The sequence below is a fragment of the Anas acuta genome, chromosome 2 (assembly GCF_963932015.1).
Source record: "Anas acuta chromosome 2, bAnaAcu1.1, whole genome shotgun sequence".
Lineage (NCBI taxonomy): Eukaryota > Metazoa > Chordata > Aves > Anseriformes > Anatidae > Anas > Anas acuta.
The window spans coordinates 108,531,944-108,550,738 of record NC_088980.1 but is presented as its reverse complement, the minus strand read 5'-3'; the positions used below and the strand labels follow the sequence as shown (position 1 = coordinate 108,550,738).

The window sequence follows — 18,795 nt, the reverse complement described above, 5'->3', positions numbered from 1 at the left end:
CTGAGTTGGGAAGCTGCTTTGTTACTCAGCATGAAGTGAGATTTTATAATACGCTTCAGCAGCTGGACACCCTTTTGCATTATCATTCAGAAATCAAGTTCTCGGAGCTGCTTGTACCTCTGTAGCCAGCTAGTGTAGGTTGGTCAAAACCAAAGTATTCTCTGCAAAATAAGCAGAAAGAAATCGTGAAATGTAGAGGCTGTAGCAGAGGTGCTGTCCGTGAGCCAGCATGACAGTTGCTTAAATAGGGCAGCGCTTTGAAGCGTTTGGAGAAATGTGAGCGTTGAGCTTATTTAGAGAAGCATGTTGGGATACAGTGGATGTTTATTGAGACAAACTGTTCTTGCCTTAATATGACACCTAGTTACAACGAAGACAAAATTTGTGTTAAAAGATAAGGCAGGAAGCCTTTGACTTTTTTTCTCCTGCTTTCAAATGTTAGTGATTGAAAATGAGTTACTAGACTTCATACAATATAAAATGAGCCTCTAACTAAGCCTGAATTTCCTCAGCCCTAATGTGCTGCATCATTTATGACTTGGTGCTATTAAGTACTGTACCACATTTTAAAACCTAGTGAATACTCCGTACTGTATTCATGCTAGGAAAGTAATAAGATCTGTCAGTTCTGGTTATGTGTTGGGATTTTATCTTCACGGTGCTGAAATCTAATGAAATTGCCTCTGTCTCCTTGCCAGACTATCAGTGAAGATGACTGCCTGCCCATGGACCAGTTTGCTGTGCATCTGTTGCCACACTTGCTACACTTGGCATCTGACAGGGTTCCAAATGTTCGAGTCCTGCTTGCAAAAACATTAAAGCAAACGCTTTTAGAGAAAGGTTAGTGGTCAGAAACAGTTGCAGTGGGCTGACTCTTATCTTTTTGTCGCTTCCCTTCCCTATGCTCAGCTGGGAAAGAAGCAGCAGCGTGAGATGTGGGTCAGACGAGCTTTTACAGCCTGTTTGGTGTGGGGTGCTGCCTTGCCTGAGATAAAACCATAAACCTTGTTGTGTTATCAGAGCCACTGTTCCATAAATCTGGAAAGTAAAGAGTTCATGCTCATATGCCAGCCTTTTTTTTTTTTTTCTTCTTGCACTATTTTCCCTGAATGAGCTAAGTTATAGGGGGCGATCAGGGTACAGCGAGTATGTGTGAACTGTGAGGCGTATAATAAGGATAAAGAAGAAAAATCCTTCCATAGAAACCTGGCATCTGTTCTTTCACTGGGGTAGAAGAGATGGCTGCTGTTTGCTTTAAATTTTATGGTAGCAGTGAGAAGAAAGTTTCCCTGGAGTGCCTTCATTTGCAGGCTTTGCTTAGGAGAGGCTCCTCAATGCATAGCAGATGCCAGAGGAGTCAGCAGTGCTCAGATTCCAAAGCACTGCAATGGAAAATAGCATTAAGAATATTGTGCCATTTTGTAGAGCAGCTATATTTACACTTGAAATGCTTTGTTTCTGGTCACTTTCTTCCTCCAAACATACACCAGCTCGAGAACTGCCATTGCTAGCACGGAAAACTTTTGGAAATACGGCAATGGTATGAATTAAAATGCAAAATGTTTAAAATACTGGACAATGCAAAGGATGCATACTCCGAACTGGGCTGTTGCTAGCTGTCATGTGTGTGCTGGAGGCTCTGCGTAATCATATGTAGACAGCTACTGTGGATCAGCTGATGTGCAGTGATTTGTTATCCTCTGTTAACCGTGCCAAGGCTGTCACCATTCTTGCTGTTATCGTGTAGTGTTGGTGGTTGTCCTCATTATTTTTGTGTTTCCCTCCTGGATCATACAACTCCGTTCTGTATCTGTCTCTTCCTCCTATAAGTCTTGTGCGTTTTCTCTTCCAGAGTATTTTCTAAATTCTGCCAACTCGCATCAAGAGGCCGTGGAGCAAACAATTATGGCGCTTCAGATGGACGACGACAGTGATGTCAAGTATTTTGCAAGCATACACCCTGCCAGTACCAAAATCGCAGATGATGCTATGAGCACTGCTTCATCAACGTATTAAAAACTTCCTGAATGTTGCTATAATTAAAAAAAAAAAAATTGAAACAAACTATCCTCATGCTTCTAAAATGGTTGATATAGGACAACCTCTTTGGAAGGAGAGTTTTCTTGCCAGACTTAACAGGTGGATGTTATCTAAACCTGATACCAGGGATTTTAAGTCAAGAAAAAGTAAACATAATTATGTCAGCTTGACTGTAGAAAAACACTGCTCAGAGGATTATTTTTGCCACCGAAGCCTTAAATCTTCTGTCTTCCTGAACAAATGAAACTTGAATTGGCAGATCATTTTCATTGTAGAAAGGATGGGATTTCCAGACACCTGCATTGTTTCTCCTGAGGAGTTAACTTAGCAAGTATTTTCTATAGCAACTGATAGCTGAAATGGCTGGAAAGGCAAATTTATGCCAGGATGTAAGACCTCCAGTATTAGCGCTCAGAGTTTTTATCGTTCAAGGACTTGATCTGTGTGCAGCTGGGCACACCCTTAAGTGGGAATAGCTTTGATGTGTGTAAATGGGGAAAGTAGAAATTTGGATTTCTCTTAAGGGCTCAGTGCTAACACTAAACTAGAATTTGATTTTAATCCTTAAATGCAGCATATTGCTGTACCCATTAGCAGAAAACTTTGCTGAGTACCTGTGTCCTAATTATTTTCATGCTGGTCATGACCTAAAGGAAATTTATTAGCACATATACTTTAAGTCAGGTATTTTTAACTTGATCATGATCAGCTCTGAGGTGCAACGTTTTTCTTCATTTACTGTACATATCTGTGAGCCTCCTTGGAGTGCTGCAGTCTTTAATCATGTTGTTTAAAGCTGTTGTGATACAAGTTGTTCTCTACTTGTCCAAATAAAATTTATTAATAAGATTGAAAGCAATCTTGTGACCTTTTTAAGACATTAAAAGAATAAGTTTGAAATTTGTGTCCTTTTTTCCTTCTGGTCCTCTACGCTTTGATGAACGTGTTGGGGAAAAGGGATTGCGTTAGGATTGTGAAGGGATCTGTATTTGGAGATGGCGTGGATGCACTTCGGTGTGTCATTGAGGTTTTGCTAGGTTCTCTTTCCAGAGTCCCTGTTTCTCTTGAGAACCTGCCCCTCCAGTGTGCAATGGCAGCTCTGGGTTGCTGAAGCGAATCCAAACATCCACCTCAGTCCTGACTGATGGGAAGCCGTAAGCCCCAGCTGCCCTTGTGTTCAGTCCTGTGGCTGCTTTTCTTTCCCCTCGTTTAAAATGACTGATGCAGTGCCTGCTTGTGTCTTCCAGGGGCAACGTGCCTGTGTCGCCTTCCCTCCGGCCTGTGGAACCTGAAGTGCGAGAAGCTTTGTTTTCCTGAGGAGGTAGAAATGGCTCCGGCAGCTGGCCTGTGATGTGTGTTAGCAGAACGCTTTCATTTATTAGTTGGGTGACTGATAACCCTGTGTTAAAAATGCAACCCTGCATCCTGTTCGAAAGCTTCTGTAGCACAGGTAACTATTCTGGTCAGATGTGCTTCTCCTCAGGTTCTCCTGTACTTGGTCAGAAATGGTGCAGATCACTGGACCGTGCGTTGCGCCGAGTGGCAGCGGGTTGTCAGAAAGCTGTGACCTTCAGGCAGGAGGAGTCCCGAGCTCTCCCTGCTGCCATACAGAGAGCAACTGGGAATAAGAAACTACTCCTCTCCCAGGCCACACGATTCCCATTACAGAAATATGCACTGAAGTCCCATCAACTTCCCCGTTTTGTTCGGGGGACATAAATCCCTCCCTGTTTTTCCTCAGTGTAAAGGCAATTGAGTTGGTGCTGGGTCGTGGGTATATTTTGAGGTGAATGGGATCAGCTGGTCAGAGCAGAGCATCCTTCACGTAATCCTGTACTTGTGAGCAGAGCCTAGCATTCATGGGAGGAGTCTTTTGGGACTTCAGGTGAAATCCTAGTGTTTGGAGTTAGGAAGTGTGTCCCAGCCTTGTTCTGCTGCTGTACTAATGCAGCGTTCCACTAACCCAGTAAAATGAAGCATTGGATCTGATGCTTTTAGATAGTTTCTATTACTTAGGATTAAGATGCCTTCAGTGTGAAACAGTAAGATTGGTCTTGCAGATGCTTTCTGAGGGCAATCCTGAGGCTTTTCCTAAGGCAAAGCCCCGTGTTTTCAGCTGCAGCCTGCCTTAACTCCCCTGACTTGTAGCAAACAAAGATCATCTGCAGGGAGAAAGAGGAAAAAGCTGTCCTCCTCCTCTTCCCAGCACCCAACATGTCATTTATCCCTCTGCTTTTCTGCTTCGTTTGGTAATTCCCTGAAAGTGAAGGGAAATGAAGGACTTGCCTTATTCTCCGAGCTGCCCCAGAGCATTCAGTCTGCAGCTGGGGGGCTGGGGTCTCTTCACTTAACTCCAACAGGGAGTTTTTTCAGGCGAGCAATGCTAGAAATGTCAGATGTCCCTGAGGGTGTGGCTTGGGGAAATGGAGATCTCACTTGGGAGTGGTGAAAAAGGAGCTGCCTTTTTTTCTGTGTGGGGCAGCGTCTGGGAAGGCTGCCAAAGATGCTGTGACACTCCCTCTTGTGCATGCTTCTCCTCGAGAAAGCCTGGAGCTGCGTGTCTGCGCATTCGTTCCTTTGCTGCTTGGTGTGTCTGAGCAGACACTGGGGGAGCTCCCACGTTGTCATCTGCTGGTCCAGGGTTGCCCAAAGCAGTGTCGCAGTTCTGCCCATGCCAAGTCAGTCTTTAACTGGAAAACAATGAGAATTGTTCGTCAAAGTCTTGGCTCACTCGTCTTGGAGTATTTTTGCTGGGAAATATTTTTTTCCTTCTCCTATGTCCCGGTTGCAGCAGTGTCTGCGTTTCTCCCACGCGTTGTGTTTCACAGTGGGGTCCCTGTCCTCTGTTGTGCCCTCCCCAGAGACCCGTAAGGATTTGGAGAGTGTTTCATCACCGCGATTTCTTGCAGACTTCACGCCAATAAAACCGGTAAATGCGTGGAACCATCTAGAGGGATGTTTGCTTTTAACCTAGTCACGACTGATGTTTGAAAAATCATCTTTTTTTTTTCCTATTTTGAATGTCCCCAGTGGCTTTTGCACAAATTCCTGGCCCCCTGGGTATGATCCTGCTTTCATGAGGACTGCAGAGCAGCCTGTTTGATTTCAGCCCTACTGAAATAAATGCTTGTCTGGGTTTAGCAGCCTCGGTGAGAGACCAGGGAACCCCCCTGGGCAGGCGTAGGTCTGGTGATGATGGTTTTTGCATCAGGTTAATCTGATCGAGCTCCCTTGGTTGTTTGTTACCTGTGTGTTGTTGCTGGCCCCTTCCGTCTGCAGTCCTTAGAGGTTGGGTAGAGGGGTGGCTGATCCCAAAGGGGCAGGGCTGGTGGGAAGAGGGAAGTCCAGGCTGTGGCTCGGGATGGGTGTTTTGGTCAGAGCTCTTCCTGCAAGGCTTCCTTTTGTTCTTTTGGCCTTTGCTAGGGAAAACTTGGTTTAATGCTCGTGTTCTCCAGACTAATTTCAGCCCGGGAACCTCCCTCTTGTTAGGATGAGGAGTCTGAGACTGGAAGGTGGCTAAAAACTGAGGCTGTTCTCCACATGTTTTCTCACATGGGTTCTCTCTGACACTAATGGCAAAGGCTTTTCTTCCTGCCTACGCTGGCATTCAGGCAACACACAAAATGCATTTAAAGTGATTAACCTCTTGTTTGGATGCAGAGTTGGGCTAGCCTACCAATAGACCACCGTAAATATGTAAGACTATGACAGGACAGCTCATTTTGCATGCGTGATGTTAACTCCTCCCTTCCCTTTCCTCTCCTGGTTCTGATTAAACTCCGTTGAGAAGTAGCAAAGATAAGTGAACAGATTTGGAAACATCTTACAGCTCTGCCATCGTAACCAGCCTGCTTTGAGTGCTGTGACCTCTTTCTGCCGAGATGGAGCCATGTGGCTGCACGTGAGGGACTTCAAAAGGCTGCAGGTCCTTCTGAATCCTGGTTGTTAAAAGTGGAGGTACTGAGTGTGTTTGTAAATGTTTTACCAAGAGCAGAAGAGATGCAGTGTTTGAACGTCAAGAGAAACTCCAGCTGTCTTCCATCATTCCAGGTTTCTCTCCTCTCCCAAGTCCAGCAGTGCTGGGGGAGGTGCTCTTCAGAGCACGGCAGCCTGGGTCTCTTGGTAAGAAGGCACCTTGGAGGGGTGAGGCAGCCTCAAAAATGGCACCTGAGCACCTGCTGTTCATTAGACGAGTACTTGGAGATAATTTGAAAGAAAATTTTCAAGAAACGTTTCAGCAGTTTGGAAACTAAACTGCTCACAGCTGCTGTGTGCCAGCAGAAGCAGCAATTCCACCTGTGTCAGATCTGACTGGTGAAGGCAGCAGGAACAAGCACAGCTGGTCCTGTGCTGGAAGTAATGACATGAGTAAAATAGAATGCATCTCTAATAATCTTTAATTTGATCAAATTGAACTTGATTTTCAGCTTAATTGTGGAAATTGTCTATGAAAATTAATTGTGGACAACGTTCTCTTAGAGGAGCACCAAATTCATTTTCGTATCAGGTGCAGGGAGCTATCCAGGAAGGGTGACTTGTTTGCTTTAGAAAAATGTATTAAACTTTATGAAGCAGATAAACTAGAAACTTCTTTCAAATGGCTGTTGAATTTATTTGCTTGATAAATACAATCCTAACAAAATAAAAGTTAACCAATATTAAGAGATTTTTCTGAAGAACATTAGAAAAATCCATGACAATTCAATAGGAATTAGTGTGAAATAAACAAAAAAAAAGTTTAAATATTGCCAGCAAATATAAAATGTATGTAACGAAGGCAAGGGAGAATGCTTTAGTTTACATTTGTTATCTGACCACATTTTTCTGTGTTTATAAACTTTTTTCCCCAAATTTTAAAAAAATACTATGCCGTTTTCTCTAACATATCAAAGCATTATTTGTACAAAATCAAATCATGGCCAATGATTCACAACAGTGCAATAGATACAGAATATAACCACATCCAACAGCTGCCAAAAATAAATACCCAGATTTAAAAAATACGCCAGGCTCTCTGCACGCTGTGGAGCTTGCTGTCTATCCTCGCCGTGACGGACGCGTCTCATGAGCATCTGCAACACTGAATGGCCCTGAAGTGCCGCCTGACCGGAGACTTTAGGGGGGTAGAGACACTGAAACAGCCAAACCGAAAGCAAGTCCCAGGGTGGTGGAGGTTAAACAACATAAAGAGGCTCTCGCTGAACCCTCGCTGCCTCCAGCAAGCACAAGAGATTTGCGTTAGTGCAGCTGGAAGTAGGTATTGCTTGGTTGGGCAGGTTTCCCCATTACTGCCTAAAGCATCCGTCAGTGGCTCACTCCGAGGGACCGGGACACAAAATGGGTTAAAAGAAAGCTGTTGGCTAAAGGGCAGCAGCAGGAACACGGCCTATCCTACACAGGTACGATGAGGGCTGGTTTATAAATGAGCAAATGGGGTAACTACACTGCTAAAAGAGGTGAGCGGCTCCCGCTGAACGGTTCATCATACAGAGACATAAATAACACCTGTAAAGTTTTACATTTATTCAGTACATCTTAAAACAAAAGAGAAATTTAAGGGCATGTTAGGTAAACACGATACCCCCCAGTCTCCCAACTTTTCAGCCAACCCAGAATAAATTTAAAGCTCCCGTGTATATAATCTGCATCAGAAAGGTATCAAAGGCACAAGCAAGAAGTGACTAGGTTAATAAGCAGAAATGATGGTGAATGAGAATGAGCAGATTCACAAGGCAAATAATAAGTGTGGGTGGGTTTTTGTTCATTTACTGAAAACGAGATCTTCAGTTCTGCTCTGATGAATGTAATTAATGGTTTTGGTTTAAAATAAAACTGTTACTGAATTATTTTAAATCACCTGAAGGAAACCAGTCTTGAAATAATCTGATACTAACTGGAAAACTCTTCTGGCCTTTCTCAACTCACCTGAGTCTGATGAGTAGAAGCCACAAGTGCTGGAGACAAAAGTCTCCAGGGCTTAAAAGAAGTTTCTTTACATAATGTACACAGCCAGCAATAATTGTGCAGTTTGACTCAAGTTACAGTAATTTGCACAGTTCAGTTGATTTTAAGAACCTCCAAGGAGCCCGATCAAATGGGAGTTTCTTTCCTGTCTTTACTGGGTGATGGCTTGACTTGCTGCTCCTTGCTTGCTTTTGGCTGCTCTTTGGCTGCTTTTGTCTCCAGGACACTGTCTCTGGGCTGCTGAGAAACACCGCCGCGTTTTTCCGCCTCTTCTTCTTCCTGCACCTGCTGCTCTGATTTCGCTCGCTGCAGCAGCCGCAGCTGCACGCGCAGTTCGATGATGGCCTCTCGCTCCTCGTGAATTGCTTGGTTCAGGTGATTGTTCTTTATCTTTTTGGGAAGGAAAACAAACGTCAGTGCTCCTTAAACACAACTGCTGCAGCCTGGGGAGGCCAGTAAGCGTTGCACAATGAAGCTTTGCTTCTAACCCAGACAGCAGCGTGGCCTCGCACGCAGCAGTGAGTTAAAAACAGAGCATGTGGGTTTCATGCCGAGGCATGACCGACACAACATAATCTGTTAGCACACGTGCAGGCACCTCTGTGCAGCAAGTCACCACTGAGGAGGAGAACACCCGGCAATACTAGGCTTCGAGTCTTACCTCCAACTCCTCGTTCTGCCGCTGCAGATCTTCCAGGATGACCTGAAGTTCCTCCTCATCTTCGCTCTCACTCTCACTCTCAGAAGAATATTCCTCTGTTTCACTTCGGCCATGCTGCTGGCGACTGAAAGAGCAAGGACACGCCCAGATTGAAACTTGAGGCCTTCCTCAAGTTTGCCAGAATGGTAGCAAATTAAAAAGGTTAATTTATGGCTAGCAAATAATCTACAATGGTTTTAAAAACAAAATCAGAATTTGGTTTAAAATCCTAATTTAACAAATCAGTGATTTCCTGTGGAGGTGGTTTTCTTGGTGCAAACGCCTCATTCTCTTTGTATTGTCACTGCGTTGTTATATTAACAGGAAAGATCCGGAAAGGTGCAAAGATGGGAGGTTTCAATAAAAGGAAGAGGCTTTCAAATGCGCTGGTGTGCACAGGGTGATCTTTTCAGTGTGGCTCAGAGTATTGTTTCAGGAGAGCACACATGCACGTCAGCGTGCGTGCCTGGCTGGGGATCTGACCCGAGCAGTCTGCCTTTTACCTTTGTATTTCTGCTATTTCTGCGCGGAGGCGATCAATTTCTTCCTTCTCCGAGGCAATTTGTCTCCGCAGAAACTGCTCCATGGCCAGCAGTTCTTCTTGCTCCGTTAAGATCTCGTTCTCCTGCAATGATCAATTAGTTCACTCAGAGCCTTGCCTTTATGTTCTGTGGGAGCACGGGCAGGGGCTGCCCCGCTGCTGTGCCCTGGGAAGCGCTGAGATAGGCAGTTCTCTAACCACCTCCAGGAGAGGTGCTCAGCGCGCCTGCTTTGAACTGAGTCACCTAGACCACAAGCCAAATCCAAGTTCCAAACCATCACTGCCTGCTCTGATTCCTCAGGGTGATCGCTGCACTGAATAGTTGTGGCGACGATGCACCAAGTCCTGGCATGTTTGGCTGTTTCCTTAAATCACAGGGGAAAGCTCTGGATAACTAGAAAAACTAAATTCTAACATGGCTTTGAAGATGGATATAAAGGGGGAAGTGCAGAAGAGAGAAGATCAAAGCAACTGCAGGCAGAGGCAGGCAAAAAAGCCAGAAGAGTTGCCTTATTTCCTTTGATCAGCAGTAAAATCATTAACAGTACTACAGCTGGTTAGATTTGGAGTGCTTTCTAAACATGTAACCAACACAGCCTGCTTTTGTTGTTGCAGCATCTCCTTTCTGCCCTTAACAACAGAGCCCAGTTCCAGGCTCACTCTGGCAGGTAGCATTCTTCCCCTACTTTATTTAGACTTAGTACCTGAAAGACACAGAACAAGAAGATACCAGCAGACAGATCTGTGCTTGCCATCTACCTGTGCAAGTAGAATATTTATAACTTCTTCATTCTCATTCATTTCTTCTTTGGAGACGTCCTCCTTCGAAAGGCTAGCGATTTCTTGTGCAATCTTTGTTTCACACTCCTGCCAGAGAAAAACACAGTTTTCAAAAGACCAGTCTGCCAGTCACTATTTACTGTTTTAAGCATGTAATGACTCCGTACTCTGTCGCACGTTGTTTTTAGTCATTCACTGTTTTACAAACAGCTGGAGGGTCACGGTACTGTTCCTCAGCCTTTTTAGAACTAAGATGAAAAAGCCTGCATGGAAAAGACTGAAAGGGGGTTTGATCTGACTGGGTTGCCTTTGCACATTATCAAAATTTAGGGAATGCTCAGATAGTTTGTTCTGAGTCATAAGAATTGTAAGAGTTTCAAGTAAGTAAACTCGTATGAACAGCAGGAAATCATAGTGAAACACCTCAGTGGCACCCACACTTTGTAAATCCACGTTACAGCTCCCAGCATCCTGACCTGTACTGGAACCATCTCACAGTTACAGTATTTTCAACTGTAATGCTGAATGATGCTACCCAACAAACAGGGGTAAAAAGTGAAAAACTTAAAGCCACGGAACATTGGGAAGAACTGATGTTGTTAAAAATACCCTGACATAATTTTCATCTGTGATTTACATTTGGCCGATAAATAGGTTACACACCTGTCTCTTAGCTTCTCTCAGTTTCCTCTTAAGAGCTGTTAAAATTCTTTGCACCTCCCAGAGTCTCTCTTCTTTGGATAAGTCTTTTATCCCTGCTTGCAAGTCTCGATGTAAACAGTTCAGTAGGAACTCCTAGAAATATTGTCAAAGCAATTACGTGTCTATAAGTATATCACAGCAGGGCAGAATGCGAAAAAAAATAGTTTTGGCTTCATGACAAAAGGCTTGGAGTTCTGCTTTTCAAAGCATTACATGTGGTAACCCGCACAGGACAACTGTGATATAACCACAAAGTGCATTATTATATGCTTATAAGAATTTATCTTTGTCCTGGACTTGCCACATTCAGTAGAAACAAGAACACTGAAGTAATCACCAACCTGGCGTCTGATTTCTTCTTTGATGCTTTCTTGTGTTTCTGGCAGTGCTGGCATGGTTGCCATATTTGACCAACGGAGAGGTTTTGTCACCTGTTTTAGGGTCACATTCCCGAAGAACTCTTGGACATGTGTAAAAAATACATAGAGGACACGGTTGCTGATCTGCAAAGAAAGGCCAGGGCGGTTAAGAACACTGGTTAGGGTGATTTCTTCACATCACCTCTATCTGTGAAGTACAACATCTTTCTCCAGAAATGCAACAGCCTTTAGTATCTGTTTCTGTAGTCTTAGTTTGCACAAAAACATTAAAAGCTGGGTTAAAAATTCTGCTTTAGATGGCCCAGTACTGGCCTCAAGGAATCACTAGGCTGTCTCTTAGCTGTGCAGTCGAGGTGTTTTCATGCTAAGCTTGACATTTTCACGTCTCACCCTGCCACAATTATTTCCATCACTTATATTCATACAGAATTTAAGTTATACAGAAATTAATTAATTTTTTCTTCTTGTCCACATAATGAAAGTTAGTGATAGCAAGAGGTAAGAGGGGAACACCAACCATACTGTGCTATGGCTGGCCACCTTCTCTCCCCTCCCAAAACCTCAGAGTATTTTCTACAGCTTCTCTCTCAGATGATTTAAAATAGTAGATAAAAAAGTAGTTCAAAGGAGCTGGTACTGTATTCCTTGCTTTAACATGAGACAGAAGCACATACGGATTCTGATACTACATCATCCAATAAAATGTAAAAGTTTATCCTGAAAGAAGAACTAGAATTGTCACTACCTGTATTTTAATTGCTAAAATCTACTTCACAAGAAAGCGTGATTGGGCCTGCACCATTTTACATTAATTGTTGCTGCTTTTGTTACCTAGAAAATGACTGGCCCAGCAAAACAGCAGAGAATAACACCCAGCCCTTTTGCTGCTGGTCCGCCACCTTGACTCTTAATAAAAAATCAAAGCTTTTCCGAAGCGTGGTTTTTCTTCTAGAAGCCCCACACCCCGTGCCACGTTCCCATCATGGACAGGACTGATTCTGAGCTGTGTTTAATTCTCTGCAAGAGAATTCCTATAGAGAAGTATTTTTTTGGGCTCAAGTTCCACCCTAACGCTTGCTGTGTGCTGCACGTACCTGGACAGTAGGGCTGAGCACTATGGAAATGTTCTGGATGTTCATCTTTGTTTCCAGCTCCTTTGCAATGACGTGGTCCATATGCACAACCAGCCATGAGATGAGGAGGTGGTTACACTCCGGCAGCTCTTTCAGCAGCCTCTGGCACTCCTGAACCTTCTCAGCTTCTGTGCTCTTGCCACAAGCATCCTCGAAGCGGGGCATTAGCTCTTTGGTAAGCAAATTTTCAGGCAGTTCTCGTAGGTATTGTTTCAGCAAGCTGGCTACAGTATTGGGCTCATATTCTTCCAGGTTGGGAGATTCTTCTCGATCGTAGGCTGCTTTTAGCTCGTCGACTTTTGATTTTATTCCTTAAAATATTTACATCAAGAATTAAGAGAAATCTTCAACTGTACATGTGCAATAGTTAGAAAGTTTTTTTGTTTTTTTTTTTTGAGATGCACCTCTCCTTACAATTAGGTTAATTGAGGAATACCTCTAAAAGTTATCTACACATGGCACAGTTAAAATCATGACTTAAAATTACCTAATCGCTGCATCTGAGAGCACTGAGCTCTCCTGTGAGGCTAACCCAGAGCATTTCTGATGTTCTGCCTCAGAACGGAGGTCAGCAGATGCCCTTGCATCAAGGGACATGAAATAAGCAAGGAAGGGTAGGGGAATGTAAAAACATTTATCTGACTTCTTCCAGGCTGCTCACTTCTACAGCCCTAAGCCACTTAGCAAATACGGCCTTATCAACTCCAACACCACACAACGGGTTCTACCTATGGGTGTTTTTATAGCTCAGTGATACTCACATCTTCCAAAAGTCAGACAAGTTTCGTTCTGAAAGCTCAAATGCTCACCTGACTTTCACTGACTTAACGCATTGCCATGGCTTGGCTCAGATCAGGAAACAAAGCTAGGTGTAGCTAGCCCATGGCTAATGCCAGGTGTGCTCTATTTCACGCCCAAATAAAGTTGTCACAACTCCTAAGCCACTGCAATTGTCTTTCTGAGCTCTCTAAACAATCTTTACCACACCAGAGGGTGCTATTGCACTGGAGAACACATAGGAAGCGCAAATGTCAAAAACGCCTTACAGCAAACAAACCTTCCGTGAAAATTCCCAACACATCATGCCTTGAAAAAAAACAACACACAGACAGGCTGTACCAAGAAACAGGCAATACCAAGAAACTGCTTAAACTGCTGTGGCATTTATGCACCCCTACCAAATACCACGCAAGTCAGCAGCATACAGGCAGCTTAATGAAGCCTTGAAAAATTGTTTGATTGCTGCTTTGCAGTGCTGGATCATAACTTGCTTCCAAAGCTTCTCCTTGAGTTCCTTTTCTCACTAAACTTTCCCCTAAACGTTCACACGGAAGTACTTACGTGAGATTGAGGGCACGAGGAGTTCACAAAGGGCCTGTTTTGTTTAACGTGGCTAAAACCGACTGCGATTTATGTAAGCTGCTGTTACACAACTGCCGTGGTTAATTACCCTGGCTGTGGCTAAGGCTAAATGCCGAAACTCGCATTTTCTGCCTATTAGTGGCTCTGCTTGAACAAAAGGAGTTTTTATGAAAAAAAAAAAAAAAACAACAAAAAACGGAAAAAGCAACAGTGGGAAGCTTAAGTAATGAAAAGGCTACTTCTCTTCTCTGCCCTTCCCATCAATTAGCAGAGTAATTCTTAATGCAGAAGTAAAAAATAAAAATTATGTACAATCTTGCCAATCCAGGGAGCTTTATTCATAATTACCATCCTCTCAGGAAAGGCCCAAAGCTGCGTATTTTTATGGCCATTAGCAGTACCCTCGTGTTAACAACTTCTCTGCTATTGCAGCCCGAGGGGTTTGCTGAGCCGGAGCTACCTGATTATCTTTGAGATAGCTGAAATCTGTATCAAGACACTATAAACAGTGTCTCGAGGTGCTGGAAGTGGTAAAAACAACACGAAACGTGCAAGACCTTAACCACCTGCATGGCCGCGCGCCCGCAGTACCTGACACTCGGTAGATGCCTTCGCACTTCATGCCGTACTTCTCGACGTAGTCTATACATTCACGGAACACGGCCGGCAGGCGGATGCCATCGTACATCATGGTCCTGTCCACTGCGTCAGACAAAGGAATGCCAAACACAGGCCTGTGACTGGGCACATCCACTTGAGGTATCTCTGGCTCCTGAATTGGCTTCTTCTTTTTCTTCTTCTCTTTCCACTGTTTTACGACGTCCGCTGCGGTTAAGTCTTTTGACTTCTTCTCTTTATGCTTGTCTTCCTTATGCTTGTCTTCCTTGTGTTTTTCATCTTTGGGTTTCTCTTTTATTTTAAAATCCTTTTCCTTCTTTTTGGAAAAGCTGGGCTTCTTGAAGACGTGTATTCCCTTGGACCGCTTCAACTTGGAAGGGCTTTCAGCCTCGTCACCGGAGCTGTCCTCCTGAAAGGCAGCGTAACCTTCGGCTGGTAGGAAAGGGGGGCAAGAGGAAAAGCAAGAGGACAGCTGTGAGTTTGTTCACTTTACAGACATAAAAATAGGAGAGAAAAGGTAGTATATAAGAAGGAGAGAGCAGTTGTGTGTTAAAGCAGTGCCTGCCTGACTCTTCAAGAAGGTTTTCTACAGCTGTTACACAATTAAGTGGACAGAGACTAAATGAAGGTCACACAGTTGCATCAAAGAAGCCTCAGGGCTCCTGAACAATCCAAACAATTAATGCTTCGTGTACTTACTCATAATGGCAATGTCCATCCTAAGGGCTAGCTTCCCATCTAATTGTCAAGGAAATGCAAAATAAAAACAACTGTCTGGTAACTTCTCTACGGTCCTGTAAGCAACAGTATAAGAGTCGCTGTTAAGGATCGGCCACCACACACACGGAAGGCTAACAACAGACTTCAGACCAAACTACACGTCAGCCCCAGCCCCGCTCCAAAGTGTTACGCATTTGCAGATGAGCACGAAGCTCATGAAATTTCAGCCTCAAAAAAAAAAAAAAAGTCAAAAAAAAAAAAAAGGAAAAAGTCCAAGCAAACTTACTTTTCCGCAGGGAGGATAAAACAACTGCAGTACCACTAGCACAATACCTGCCGGTGAAGCCGTGTGTTTGCCTTAACAAGCGTGGGGGAGAGCTTCAAACGAGTCCTTGGGCAGAAGGCACTGTCTCAGCAGCAAAACACCAAGCGTCATTTAAAGCACAGGCACCGGGGCTTTTACTAATTCCGCCTCTGCAGCTGGCCCTGCCTAGCCTCCAGGCAAGAAGGAGGAAATCTTTAAAGGTAGATTACGACAACAAAAAACCAACCAACCCACCCCAACAACAAGCACGACCTAAACCAAGGTACAAACCAGAGCCACTTCCAATCAACGACTTGTGATTTTACATACACAGAGCCCCGTGTGGGGAAGGCAAGCCTGAAACCTGTTCAAGGAAGAGACATTTTACCTGTCTCTAACACGGGACTACCATCAAAGAATTACAGCTGTTTGACCAACTTTCCCATCCTGGGCTCTTCCCTAGGCCTACCAAACACACACGCTTCCAGGGAAGAAATTTCCTGTCCAAGTGAATTTTTAATATAAAAAATATAAAAATGCAAATGTTAACTGGAGAACGACCAGCAACCAGGCCTCATCTTCCTACTTGACTGGCTGTATCATCGCTGACTCTTTTTGTAAACTAAAAACTGGAATGGGAAAGGAGTAAGGACTCCAGCCCCACTGTGATAAGGAGAGAACTGCTGAGAACATCACCGCTAGGTTTTGTGAGATTGAGATGGGGCTGGCACTCAGAGTAAGACAAGGTTCACAGATGTCATTCCCCAGCAGAAAGCTAAATCTTCAGCAGACAGAGCCCCAGACTTCCCAGTGGCTCCCCCAGCAGATCACTGTGACCACTACTGGCACATTCTCGGCACCAGCACAGGGAATCACGTTCAGAGGCTGATTTCAGCAGCAGGCAAAGCGCCCCTGTCGCCTCTTTCCGCGCCTGGTGTCGCAACACAGGCTTTATAGGGCTCTGCCAGATCTTTGGTAATGTAACACCAGCAATGGCCCATTCCTGAAACTGGTATTTCTTGACTTTGCGAGAAGACAAGAAGCAGCAAGTCACAGACATAACCAGTCTACCCGAATCTGTCCCAGCAACGTAAGTTTGGAAATACGTACTGAGTACAGATTCACCGGGAATCTCTCACCCATACCATCAGGGGGCTTCTGCATCTTTCAGAGCAGGCTGACTCCGCTTAGAAATAACCACAGTTCTGGTAATACAATCACTCTAGCTGCTTCATCAGAGATACATTTTCTTCTGTATAAATGTAGGTTGTTTACCAAAAGCACTTGATAAATAAGAACAATTACCTATCACTAGTGAATGATTTCTGCTCACTGTTTCCTCAAGACTCTCGGCACTAACAGCCTGCGTCTCCCACCACCCTGTAATATGTGCCAGAGATGTTTTCCTGCACTTACAGGGGATAAGTATCAATTTAATAAATACTCCACTGCCACAAATGTAGCAGCTGGACTACCTGCAGCTCTGTGCTCCAGCATCGTTAGAACTTCCCCAGATGTGTTACTGAGCACTTATACTGTGCATGATGTTGCAAGTATAGCTTTTGGCTTACTGAAAATAATGAAAATCTCTTCAAAATACATTAAAAGACTCAGTGTTACTCTGGTAGAATCTGATTTACAGAACTAAAAGCTTTGTCATGCAGTAAGGCCACTGTTCCTATGAGTCTGCAAAATTGGGAGTACTCGTTTCCTGAACCCTCCCAACGAAGCTACAAATTCATGCTGTAGCACTTATTGTTAACACAAAGGGCTCTACAAAATGTAGAACTGCAACACTGCAAACCTACTGTAAGACAGATTTTGTGCATCAGGTTTCTGACAAGTTTCACATCATTTGTACTTCTCTATCTTATTTTGGTTCCCTGGGGATCTGCATGCCTCTGCAGTTAGCTCACTAGAAGAAAACACGGACTGTTTTTACACGCAGAAGATCAGTGGGTGAAACGTGACTATAAAGGCCAACGAGCAATGTTAGTATTGGTTATTTATTCCGTTTGTCAGAGGCTTTGCCACCAACTTGTACAGCCTTTCTAAATAAAATGATAAGGACACACAAGCATAATGACTTTCAATTATATGGTGTTGCTTTTAATTCACATTCAGCTCAGCAATAAAATCTGATCACTCCCAAACAAGTTCTGCACTCACGTTGCTTCGCTTCCCCTTGCAAGCAGAGCAGAGTTTGCTCTCATGTGCATCACAGGCAGAAAATTCCAGTGATGTCTTATTCTCTAGACCTGGGAACTGCCTTCAGAGCTGCTCAACACATGAAATCAATAAAAATAATGTTTTCTTTCCAATGGCAGCCGCTCGGTTATTGTGCAAGATGACAATGGCCTCCTCACAATTTCTAACAGCCCTCTCTCTGAAGGGTTGGTCTCCACTGCTAGGACTCATTTCCATCAGCATTTTGCACAGAACGGAAGGATCATAAGCACAGAGACAACTCATCATTTCAGGGCTTTATCTGGAACAGCTGGGAATACCATGAGCGCTTTTGTGTGGCTGCCAGGCAGCCACACTGCTGATACATTCCTGAGCAGAAATCAGTTAGGAGAAAAATCCCACAGCATGATGACAGGCTCCTGTCTTCTAGCTGTTGGTGCCTGTCAGAAAGAGCTGCAGATTCCTAGGACCCCACACAAGATAGAAACTCAGGAGAAGATAAAGGTTAGCACACAGGTGGGGACCAAGCAGTGTTCAGAGCAGGTCCCCAAGTCAGTAGCAGAAGTATTTACGTTCTCATCTACATCCCCCAAAACATGGGAAACCTTCCCCAGGACATTAGGAATTCAGACTTCAAAAAGACTGCCTGAAAAATTCAGAAGATATCGTTATCCCTTCACAAGACAGTTTAGTTTACAATTCAACCAATTCTCTATTCTCTAAAGAAACATTTAAAGAAAATGGTTACAAATAAAAAAAAATAATCCTAGCTCCATATTGAACCCATCCTGCCCAGTGGTAAGATATCACAGAATCACAGAATTTCTAGGTTGGAAGAGACCTCAAGATCATCGAGTCCAACCTCTGACCTAACACTAACCGTCCCCAAGATATAGCTCTTTCTTCATAAGTATTTCTTACAGTCTTTTGTAAGGAATTGCATCTTTTATGCATTTTTTTTTTTTTTTTTTTTTTATCAACATGTGATTACTGAAAGGAGGTTAAACATTTACTTTGTAACATCGGTTCTTCTGGTCACTGTCTCATAAAAACCATTCCTGCTTCAATAAAAATCTGTTTTTGCTCTCATGCTGCACAAGTTCTTGCATGATGCACAAGGGTTGTTTTGAGTCAGGAAACAGATTCAAATTAAAACTATCCCCATAAAAAGAAAATACATTTTAACCCCTTAAGTCACCTAAAATAACTCTACAGCTGACCTCCATTCTGGCTACCACAGAGGAGTGGGGAATAGAAACCGCAGGCACATAAAAACCAATACGCCATTTCATATTTTTTTTTTTTAACCATTTCCAAAACATCTTTAGCATTTTTTCTTAGAGTAATTGCTGTGTATTATTAGG

The 18,795-nt window shown here is 43.7% G+C and overlaps 2 protein-coding genes across 14 annotated transcripts in view; one reads left to right on the top strand and one right to left on the bottom strand.

The window, feature by feature from the left end:
- Nucleotides 1–7,228, top strand: part of PPP4R1 (protein phosphatase 4 regulatory subunit 1) — a 59,926-nt gene extending 52,698 nt beyond the window's left edge. For all 12 annotated transcript variants that reach the window (XM_068671632.1, XM_068671633.1, XM_068671630.1 and 9 more), the window contains 2 exons: nt 699–840; nt 1,853–7,228. In XM_068671632.1, coding sequence (XP_068527733.1) covers nt 699–840; nt 1,853–2,016 — 306 coding nt within the window. In that variant the 3' untranslated portion in view covers nt 2,017–7,228. The remainder of the gene's footprint in view (nt 1–698; nt 841–1,852) is intronic.
- Nucleotides 6,629–18,795, bottom strand: part of RALBP1 (ralA binding protein 1) — a 28,383-nt gene continuing 16,216 nt past the window's right edge. For both annotated transcript variants that reach the window (XM_068671638.1, XM_068671640.1), the window contains exons 3-10: nt 14,194–14,652; nt 12,202–12,551; nt 11,069–11,230; nt 10,689–10,820; nt 10,005–10,112; nt 9,208–9,329; nt 8,666–8,789; nt 6,629–8,394 (exon numbers count right to left, since the gene is read on the bottom strand). In XM_068671638.1, coding sequence (XP_068527739.1) covers nt 8,131–8,394; nt 8,666–8,789; nt 9,208–9,329; nt 10,005–10,112; nt 10,689–10,820; nt 11,069–11,230; nt 12,202–12,551; nt 14,194–14,652 — 1,721 coding nt within the window. In that variant the 3' untranslated portion in view covers nt 6,629–8,130. The remainder of the gene's footprint in view (nt 8,395–8,665; nt 8,790–9,207; nt 9,330–10,004; nt 10,113–10,688; nt 10,821–11,068; nt 11,231–12,201; nt 12,552–14,193; nt 14,653–18,795) is intronic.